Here is a 10283-nt window from a genome sequence, read left to right as displayed (position 1 = left end):
CAAAACCAATTAGATCCATTTACAACATGCTGATCCAATCTCGTTGGCATTGCTGGAAGCCTGTGCCCAAAAGAGAGGCAGGATGAAGAAAAAGGGCCGTGTATGTGGAAACATTTTTGTCATCCCACAGTAAGCAGGCCTGGCCTGGGGACAGGGGCTGTCTGCAGGATGGCTGTAGTTATTGCCATAATACAGGAAATAATAGTCACCGGGAAAATGGGAGCGTGCTTTTGTTTCCTCTTGTGTCCCAGCCGGAGGGAGGAAGGAGAGAGGTGCGTCATGGAGGAATTCCTCTGGAGCCACGAGCTCCTCGGGCTTTGTTAATCTGGGTCCTCCTTCTGGGAAAACCAATTTTTGCCACTTCAATGTTTCCCTCTTTTGTTTCAAATCCCAGCTTTGGTCGTCTCTGATGCTGGTGGAGAGGAGTCGGCTGCTGTGGGTGTCATGGGCTGGGAAAATCTCATGGGTTCTGAAGGGAAAGAGGCTGAAAAAAACCCAAAGTGGTTAAATTTAAAGGACATTTCACAAGATTTGAGCTAATCTATACCTCTCCAAAGCTTAACCCAGGGGCTTTGGGCTCTGTGGATGAGCTGTGGGAGGTACTGGGGTGGGGAGGACATGTCATTTAACAGTCAATCCAAGGCGCAGGCTTTGCAAAACCAGCTCCCAGGTTTAAAACACTAAACACGTTTTGAGAGCTTGGAAAACCTCTCTTTTATAGAGTTTTTGGGGATCTCAAACGAGGCAGCAGGGCCTGTGCGAAGATAAGCCTCGTGCTTCAGGTCAAAAACCAAGATGTCACAGCAATGGCCTTCTATTATTATATCACAAAACCACCGAGTTTAGCACACTATTTCAAAACCAAACATAAAACAGCCGCCACCAGGCAAAGCGCCAGCGCGGGCCGTGGATGCTCACGGACAGGACCCCTGCACCCGTCCCTCGCGGCGAGGGGGACACCCGTCCCGCGGGGCCCCTCCGCTGTCCCTGGGGCCGCCGTCGGGCCCGGCCCGGCCGCTCTGAGGGGCGACCCCGGCCCGGGGGCTCCGCCACGGCCCCGCCACACAGCGCCCCCTGCCGGCCGCGGGGCCGCGGGGCACGCCGGGAGCTGTAGTCCGCGCTGCGCTTAGAGCACCACCACCGCCGGCGCCGGAGAACTACCGCTCCCAGCGTGCCTTGCGCGGGGCCGCCATTCCGCCGAGCCCCCGCTCCCCCCGCGCCTCGCTGTGGGGCGCGGGTGCCCCGCGCTGGGGGGCTGCGGCCGGGCCGGGCGGGACATCCCGGGACGGGGCACCCGGGGACGGGGCACCCCCGGGCAGCGGCACAGCCCGCGGCGGCGGGGCCCGGCCCTGCGGCTGGCGGAGGCGCGGGGGCGGCGCTCCGGCCGGCAGCCGGGACTTCCTGTGACGGCCCGTTTCGTGGTCGGATGGGGCCGGCGGGGGGCGGCGGCGGGGTCGGTCCCTGCCCGCGTCCTGCTCCCTGACGGGCTCGGTGGCCGTCGGTGACGCCGCCAGGCAGCGATGCGGGCCCCGGGCCCTGCCGGCAGCCGGCCCCCGCCGTGAGCCAGCCGGTGGGGCTGCGCACGCCGGCCCCGCGGGGCGCATGGAGGCTCCCGCCGCCCGCTGCGAGGTACCGGGCACGGGCGCTGCGGGTCGCGGCTCCCCGCGGGTCGGGGGTCCCCGCGGGGGTGTCGCCGCCCCCCGTCACCAGCTGTGCTTTTGCAGGTGTGAGTCCCCCGAGGACAGCGCGGCGCGGCCCCGCCAGGAGAGCGGCCCCGGGGCCCCTCAGCAGAGCCGGGAGGGGCTCGGCACTGACACCGGCATCGCCCCCAGCGCCGGAGCCGCCGCCTCTGAGACATGAAGAAGTTCTTCGACTCGCGCCGGGAGCAGGGCGGCTCCGGGCCCGGGTCGGGCACCAGCGGCGGCGGCGGCGGCAGCAGCGGCCCGGGCAGCGGCTACATCGGCCGGGTCTTCAGCATCGGCCGGCACCAGGTCACGGTGGACGAGGTGCTGGCGGAAGGTGAGCCGGGCGCCTCTCGGAGCGCTCTGCCCGCGCTGCTCTCCCCTGCCCCTTTGCCTCCCCGGGCTGGGAAGGGAGGCCTTGGCCTCTCCCGGCCACCCCGCCTCCCCCTCGATTCGCGGGTCCCCGAATATTTCATTGTCCTTGGTGGAATTGCAGTCCAGTGGCATCTCCGAGCTGACGTTTCTGGTCTTCTCATGTGTAAATACAGTGCGAGCTTGCTAGATTTGGTTTTTTTTAATGCTTTAGAAATCGAGGGGATTTCAAAGTTAATCGTTTCCCACCTCTCCTAAAGTGGGAGCTAAAAAACCCAAGCAGACCCCAAAACCATCAAATGCTTTGGTGCAGAACAAGGTGCTGTAAATAATGAAAGCAGTGGCCTTCACTCTTTAACTTTTTTCAGTTGTTACCTCCTCTCCTACCTTAAGCAGGGAGGATTATAGGCTGGAGTCAATTCCTGATAGCTCTGTCATGCACATAGGTAGGCTGTGACCTGGGATGAGGGATTTCTGTGCGTGGGGGGTTTCTGCAAGGGGAAGTGCTGATCCCAATTGCTGTATTTTTCCCCCCAAATAAAACGGTGGAAGAACTAAAAATGAGCCGTGGGGATTACAGAACTCATGACGTGTGCAGCCCTTGCAGTGCAGCAAAGCTGCTGGTGGCATTTGTTTAATTGTAACCAGCTCTGCTGCTTCAACTATCATTTTACATTTCATTTGTTGGAGCTGTGAGGAGCCTCCTGGCTGGCTCTGGCTGGTAACCTTAGCCTCGACCTTCAGAGAGATGTTGGCCTCCTTAGCCCTGCTCCTGGTCCCTCCTGCAGCATCCTGGGCCACTTCAGTCAAAACAGTGTTTTGTTTTGATCTGGTGATTGCGAAGGAGAGGGGAGCTGCTGTGAGAGAGCTGAGTGGGAGGACCTGTGTTGGCTTCTACAGAAAGAGCCCTAAAATGGAAAAGGGACTCTGTGTACGCTGCCAATGTTCAGGTTTGTAAGAAGTCACCACAGCGTGCAAAAAAATAGGTCTGTGACCATCTTTCAGGCGTGATTTCTGATGCATTCTGCTGAGAGGAGCTCTGAAACAGGGCTTTTAACTAGTAACTATAGTGATTTTATTTTTTTTTCCTGAAATTTGCATTGTAGGTTCGCCTTGGCTGGTATTTCCAAGGCCCTTTTGGTCCTGGAAGCTCAGGAACTACACGAGCTAAACCTGAGGAGCTGTCAGAGTCTTTTTTTTAACGCGGGGTGGCCTCATCCTGGTAACATAGGAAGGCAGAGGCTGTTTGTGCTGATGAGTAATCTGCTGGCAGGTTCTGCCCCGTGCTGACAGCACCGGGGAGCGGAGCCCGTGTGTCACCGGGCCCTCCTGCTCGGCAGAGGTGGAGGTGGAAGCACAGATTGCCTGGAAAGAGGTTCCTCCCCTCCCTCCTTGCTGTCTTGGAGGAGCTGCTCCCTGGGGGGGCTTTTCCCTGCCACTCCTGGTTTCTTGGCTGGCCTCTGGGAGGGAGCACAGCCTAGGCTTGGCTGCAGCTCCTGGATCCACACAGGCTGAGCAAGGCCTGTAATACAGGTGCTGAGATCTGTTCCTGCGAGGCAGAGGAAGTTTTTGTGGTGCAATGGGCTACACAGGTGTTGTCCTCACATTTAGACTCTGCTGTGGGCAGTCTGAAATCCTTCTGCCTGCTGAGTGAAGCCTCCAAGGGGACAAGAGCAAGGTGGCTTTGTGGGTTTGCAGCTTGTCACCTTTTGATGGGAACAGAGAGGTGAAAATGCCATTTCCTCTGTAGGAAAGGGAGGTCATCTGGGGAGGCAGCGTGGGGCAGAAGTGCTGCAGCTCTGCATACGTGTGCCTGAGAGCTGGTGAACAGCATTTTCTCCCTGACTCAGCTGGAGGCCTGGGGAGCTCGAGGGCAGCCTGGTCCCTGCACTCCTGACGTCTGAATCCGCGGCTGGAAAACCTCTTTGTATCTGCAGTGGTGCTTCAGCAGTTTTGAAAAGGCAGCTTGTGAGCTCTTGGCTATTTCTGCTAAAAGGAAAAGTCCCCTGGGAAGCACTTTGTAGGAGGAGTATCCTGTCTGGGAAGGAACACCTCTTGTCCCGTTGCTTTAGGAGGCAGATGGGAGGTCTGTGTTTTGGTGCATGTGAAGCCTAGAAAATAAACGAGGTGCAAAGTGGCTTCAAAGAAGGAATCTCTGAGATGATGGTGGATGGTGTGGGGGAGACTTGAGTTGCATGACTGAGGAACTGGTTGAACCAGAACTTTTGGAATGGCAGTGTTGGGATTTCCCTCTCTCTGTCAGAGCTGTGCCTGGTCACCCTGAATTCTGCTGAGCAACCCTGCTGCCAGGGGTGTGCCCTGCCTGGGGTGGAGGCCTGGATGCAGCACCAGCGTGTGCCAGGTGGCAAATGGCTCCACGTGCTCGTTGGCTCTGCATAGATTCCCCAAAATATCTGCTGTGAGTGCACCCCCACCCCTGAAAAATAGTTGTGTCTGGTTACTGCTTTCCTGAGCAGGGAGGATCATTCCTTCCTTGGGGAAGGAAGTAGATGGGAATAACATAGAAGGAATTTGAGTGATTGGCTGAGGTGTTGAGGTACCCGTGAATCAGTGGGGTTTTTTACAGTGTGTTGACTCAACTCCCAGTTGAGTCTTTGTAGCTGTCTTGCTCTATATTAGCACGAATAATCTCTTAAAATTCTCCTCAAAGTTTGCACAGGGATTAACTGCTGTGGGAGGTCAGTGCTGCTGGCCTTGGGGTCTGCGGGGGCTGGGTTAAAGCCACACAGTGAGGGGTGTTGTTACTGGTTTTGGGGTGTTCACTGAGCTGAGGTGAATACCCAGGAGCTGCTGGAGTGTGTGGGTGAGTCGGGCTGCTGTCTTGCTGTTTTGTTATGAAAAGAAACCAAAACAGTGTGATCAAATCAGATGCTGCTCTTTGTTTCCGCCTGTGTGTAGGGAGAAAAAAACCATAACAACAAAAGCCCACCCCCAAACCCCACACTGGAGTTGTAAGGAGGTCAGTGTCTGTCTGAGAAGGATCAAAGAAACACTGAGAGGGATGTTGCCATAAATCAGGAATTTGCTAAGGAGTTTGAGGGATGTGCATGTGTGGCAAAGTACCACAAGCCATGGGTACTCCTGAGCTAAAGCAAGGTGGGGATTGCCCCAGTGTCCCATTTTTGAGGGGAGGCTGTGTTTTGTGTGACTCTGTGTACTCACAGTATTGTAAGAGAGTGCTGAGCTGACCCAAGGTGTGTAAGTGCTGTTGGGGCACATGTGTGAGCAGGATTTTGGTTGTCTTGCTCTGCTTCTAGCAAAAGGTGCAGGCTGAGTTTCTTCACGTCTGTGAAAAGTCACTTTTAAAATTAGTAGTATCTTTTCTGAAGGTCTTTTCCCCTGAAAATGAGTAAGTAGGGGATTCAGGTTTAATGATTGTCAAATATCTCACTGAAGCTTTTCACATTCATGCCCGTGTGCTGCCTGCTAGTGTAGATTTCAAAGCTTTTAATGGCAGACATTATAAACCAGTGCAAAGTCAGCTTACATTTGCCAGCTGTGTTTTTTCCTCTGTATTGAAAAGGAGGACATGGTGGGAATGTTTCATCCTGACTTCCCTTGGCAGAACTGCAGGCCAGCAAAGGCTGTGAGTGCCCAACCTGTGCCTGGTGGGGAGGGGGGTCCCCTGGGCTGCCTAATTGTGTGGTTGGGCTGTTTGCAGGGGGCTCTGCCCAGCTCACCCTTAGGGCTTCCTCCCCCTGCACTGCTGTGACATGAAGTCACTAAAATTACACCTGACCTTCTTCTGAAATAATCACACTGTAAAAGAAGCCCCATCTGAGGTAAGTTGTGCAGATTTTCGTGGCCCTCAGCCCGATTCTGGTGTGGTTGGGTTCAACACGTCGCTTTGAAGTGCATTTTGTGAGTTTTTGCTTTCTAGCTTCAGCCGAGGGCCAGCTGCTAATCAGCTGACCAGTGACATTTGGATTAGGAATTAAACTGTTTCTCCTCTTGGAATGGGCCATGTGATTTTTATTTTTTTATTTTTTTCCCCGTTGCTTTTCCTGTGTTCCGTGTGAGGCAGCACATGTACCCTGTGCTCTGCACTGCTGGGTGGGATGTGGGATCCTCTGTGTTCCTGCAGTCTGGTTTTCTGAGGGTACAAGCCCTCAAGGCAAATTTGCAAAGAGTCCCAAGGGAGTTATTTGGTAAATGTCGAGGTCTCCCAGGTGTTTTGGTGCTTTCAGCAGCACAGCTTCTGCTGGGACAGCGTGTGCCGTGTCCTGAGATGTAATCAGGGAGGAAAAGCAGGTGTTAGTGGATTTAAGAGTGTAAGGAGGTGTGTAGCCCAGAGACTCACATGGCCTGGCCTGGCCTGGCCTGTGGGCTTTGTGCAGCGTGTCAGAGAGGACGTCTGGGGTCGTACCTGGGGTGGCTGGTTCCTTCCATGAGAGCTGGGGTAGCTAAGAGCACATTTAAGGGCAGTGTCAGCCTAGTGCAGTCATGGGAGGGTGAGTCCTCTGCAGTCAGCAACCCAGGAAGGAACCTTCCCTGATAAACCAGTTTGTAATTCAAGCAGTCCTGCAACAGCCTTATGAAGTTGTTGGTATCAGGAAGCTTAGTTTTGGGATTGGGTGACCAGGCACAGCTCTGACAGAGAGAGGGAAATCCCAACACTGCCATTCCAAAAGTTGGGGGGCTGGGGGAAGCACAGGGTTTAACTCTCCAACTCTGATCTTGCAGAAGTGCCCTAGAGGTTAGAAACAGGTTGCTGTTGTCTGGTTGCAACACCAGCACTGGCACTGTGGGTCTCAGGAGAACAGGTACTGCCATGATGTTTTTATTGTGTCTTGGGCCTTCTCCCCTTTGTGCAGGAGCTTGTCAGCAGCTGAGGAGAGCAGGTGGGAAGTTACAAATGTGCTGAAGACAAGCTGGAATCCACTTTGGATTTAGCACTTGCTGCCTTCCAAGCTCACCCACCTGCATTAATCATGACTAATAAGGCATCAGGACTGACTAGGTGCTGCACACTGGCACTGGCACTGGGAGCTGCTTCCTTTGAAGGTGACTTTTTTCAGTGAAAACAGTGTTTTTTGGCCAAGCTGAGGCTGTGCCCGCTGGAAGGGCAGCGTGCCAACTGCAGGGTTTGTGCTGCTTCTCTGGAAAGTCACAACCAATTTGTCCTCACTTGGATGAAGTGTTTACTTGTGTTCCACATGTGGAAGGAGACAGGAAGTCTCTGAGGAGAACATGCCATAAGCAAACTCAGTTTATGGAGGAGTTGTCTCTTGATAACGAGAGGTAACTGGATAAATAAGTTTCCCAGGAAAGGCTGCCTGCCTGCCTTCTTGGATGGGGGAAGCACAGGATGTCCTTGTGGTGGTACCGTGCTGGAGGTGTACCTCCTTGGATCACATACTGACTGCTGTACTTGGGGAGTGTGGGAACAACACTGACAGTGATTTACAAGCACAGGGAAAAGATCTGGAAAGGCTTAAGTGAGGCACTGCAAGGTAATTGTCTCTCACTTGTGGCTTTTTATCATTATGGAAACTTTCTCCTTTTGTAGGAGGTCCAGGAATTGCCACGGAGCGCAGTGAAGGTTATTGTTGGCTGCCTCCAGGGTGATGCAGCAGAGTGGAGGCACAGGGGAGCTGCTGCAGCTCCTCCAAGGTGAGGAGCTCTCTCTGCCCAGAGTGTCTGAGCCCTGGCACAGCCTGTGCACGTGTCCTTCCATCCCTTGTAGGGCTGCTGGGAACTGAGATAGGAAGGTGAAGCAATGCAGAGCGTGTGTGGCCAAGTCAGGAGCTGATCTCTGGCCTTCCAGATTGGGTGCTTTAATTGCAGTCTGTGTTTCCTCTCAAGTGCTGCCTCTCTATGATTTCAGTGGACATGCTCTTGGCACACTTGTGATTCGGGTGTAAATTTGCTCCTACTCTGTGGCAGAAGCTCTGCTGACACCAGGACCCTGGGCCATGTGTCACAGCATTGGATTAAAGACTTTTTTTGGGACAGGATGCTCATAGCATCTGGTTTGCTTCATGATTTTGCAGAAACAAATTACGTACCAGTGACGGGTGATCTCATAGATTAAAAATAAAGCCATCAGCAGTTGAGTTCCCTGAGCAGAGACTGTGTGTGCATCCCCTCCAGCTGAGCTGGGAGCTGGCTGTGCTGTGGTGAGGACAGGGACAGGTACAGTTGATCTCCATTACCTGATAGAAGCATTCTAGCTTTACTTTGGTGATCACAGAGCTGTATTGGTGACCCCAAAGTGTGCCTGTGTGAACTTCAAAAGCAATCTGGCATGCTGTTCTCGAGGGTGTGATTGCAAAATGCAAGACCTTCTGAAGATGTCTAATAGCCCAGCTGTTGTTCAGATGATATCTTAGCTTGTATCTCCTTCTGTAAGGGAATTGAGGCTTGCAAGACTGACATGTGCTTTACTGCACAAGTGGCAGCAGTAAAATAAACTCAGGCTTGTCTCAAAGCAGCACTGAGTGCTCCATGAGGACACGATGTGGCTGCTTCCTGTGGGCTGTCCCTGAACACTGGTCTGTTGGAAGCACCAGAGCAAGCAGGAGGAACCCTTGGTTTGGTGTTGAATACCTGTTTTGTGACTTCACTGCTATCCTGGGTTGTATGTGGGAGTTGTGATCAAAACTCAGACTTTAGGTCTGAAATACCTAAAATGAACACAAACCATCAGTGCTGATGTGAGAAGCACAGAAGTGCAGATCTGTTGCCTTATGTGCTTGACCTCCCTGCTAAGTCAGTGCTACTTTAGTTACCTGTCCTGAACCTGTGAAGGATTAATTGCTTCTGACTTGGGAAGTGCTTCAGCTGTAAGGACCTTTTCTCTGGCATTGAGCTGCTGCTTGGGAGGAGGGAAATCCTCACTTATGGCTGCAGTGTGTCCACAGGAAGGTTGTTTGTGGCTGCTGTTGACCCTGGCTCTGGTCTAATAACTCTTAATGACCTTTGGCAAGAAGTGTCTAATGCCAGGGGTATGCAAATAGCAGGTAGCATGAACAATACAGGGAGATTGTTAAAGAAACATCCTTTGGAGTTAGGAGAGGGATCTGTGGAAGCTCCTGTGTGAGTGCAGATACTCAGGTGCTGACACACCTGCCTTTTTACCCAGGTTTTGTAGCAGCTCTCCTTGGACAGGCATTCAGGTGGTGGGGAGGGAGCAGATGAATAACAAGATGAATAACCAGCCCTGAATAATAGCACAACCTGGCAGGAGGTGCTGGGTGGAGGGAAGAGGCAGTGCTCTTTGGGTAGGGGCAGGATACACCAAGGATGGCTCAGGGGCTGGGATGGAAAGGTTCTCTCTGTAGGATCCCTGTTGCTGTGATGAGTTCTGCCAATGTCCCATTAGGCAGGTACACACTTGAGAGGAGCTGCTAACCTGGGATGTCTCTGTGCCTTGCTCCGCCCTTGCAGTGAGGTGCTGTCAGCAGGATGATGTCCCTGGCCTGGCTGGGAGCAGCTGATGTGGCCTCAGCTGGTGTGCACTGGGTATTCCCTGGGAATTCCAGCCAGTGCTGCTGCCCAGGGCAGTGTGTTCCCACTGGAGCTCTTTGGTGGCTGTGTATTTGTCACAGCCCTTACACAGGACAGTCGGGGTGGGATGACACAGGAGGCCAGCCCCAGCTGTCAGCTGGTGAGATCCTGCTGGTTCTTATGTTGTTTGGTTTTTATTGGTCGTGTTTGTAAGGCAATAAAGGAATGCCTGGCAGAGCACTGATGTGGGGATTGTGGGGTGGCAAAGGATGAAGGAGGGACAGTGGCAGAGGGAAGGGGCAGTACACAGGTCAGATTCTGCCCTGGGGTCCTTGAGTGCATGTTTTTGGCAAGAAAAAAAAATCTGCTGAAAGTCAGAGCCTTTGCTTTGGTCCTTACCTGTTGCTTTTGAGTTAGAAGATGTACTTGGGTATGAGAATGTGAGTTTACCTTTCTGTGTCTGTGCCTGGTTACCAGTCATAGTTCAATCTGTGGAGCTGTGTCTGCTCCCTGGAGAACAGGAGGACCCTGTGGACGAGGTGTCACAACCTGTGGTTCTGTGTGTGGCTCTTCCTGTCCCCCCTCTGCAGAGCAGGGGGGAGGGAGCCTTACCAGATTATTGTACCGATGAGAAGCCATGAAGATGTAGTGATTTGATAAGGGCGGTGTAGGAGAGCAGTGACAGAGCCTTGTATTAAATGCAAATGTAACTGATTGGTGTTTTAACCACAGGGTCGTTAATATTCATGTCACCATAGT

At 53.4% G+C, this 10283-nt stretch overlaps 1 protein-coding gene across 12 annotated transcripts in view; it reads left to right on the top strand.

Moving 5' to 3' along the window:
• The first annotated feature begins 1321 nt into the window (after positions 1 to 1321).
• The window catches only part of AAK1 (AP2 associated kinase 1), an 83708-nt gene continuing 74746 nt past the window's right edge, over positions 1322 to 10283 (top strand). For 5 of the 12 annotated variants that reach the window (XM_051812052.1, XM_051812050.1, XM_051812051.1 and 2 more), the window contains exons 1-2: positions 1402 to 1629; positions 1725 to 2019. In XM_051812052.1, coding sequence (XP_051668012.1) covers positions 1857 to 2019 — 163 coding nt within the window. In that variant the 5' untranslated portion in view covers positions 1402 to 1629; positions 1725 to 1856. Of the gene's footprint in view, positions 1630 to 1724; positions 2020 to 10283 lie in introns of all 12 variants that reach the window. The other 7 variants (XM_051812048.1, XM_051812047.1, XM_051812049.1 and 4 more) reach the window with 4 other exon arrangements.

The sequence above is a fragment of the Manacus candei genome, unplaced genomic scaffold (genome assembly GCF_025592945.1).
Source record: "Manacus candei isolate 608988 ecotype Guabito, Panama unplaced genomic scaffold, ASM2559294v1 h1tg000084l, whole genome shotgun sequence".
Classification (NCBI taxonomy): domain Eukaryota; kingdom Metazoa; phylum Chordata; class Aves; order Passeriformes; family Pipridae; genus Manacus; species Manacus candei.
The sequence above is the reverse complement of the archived record's forward strand: the minus strand, read 5'-3'. Positions and strand labels throughout refer to the sequence as shown.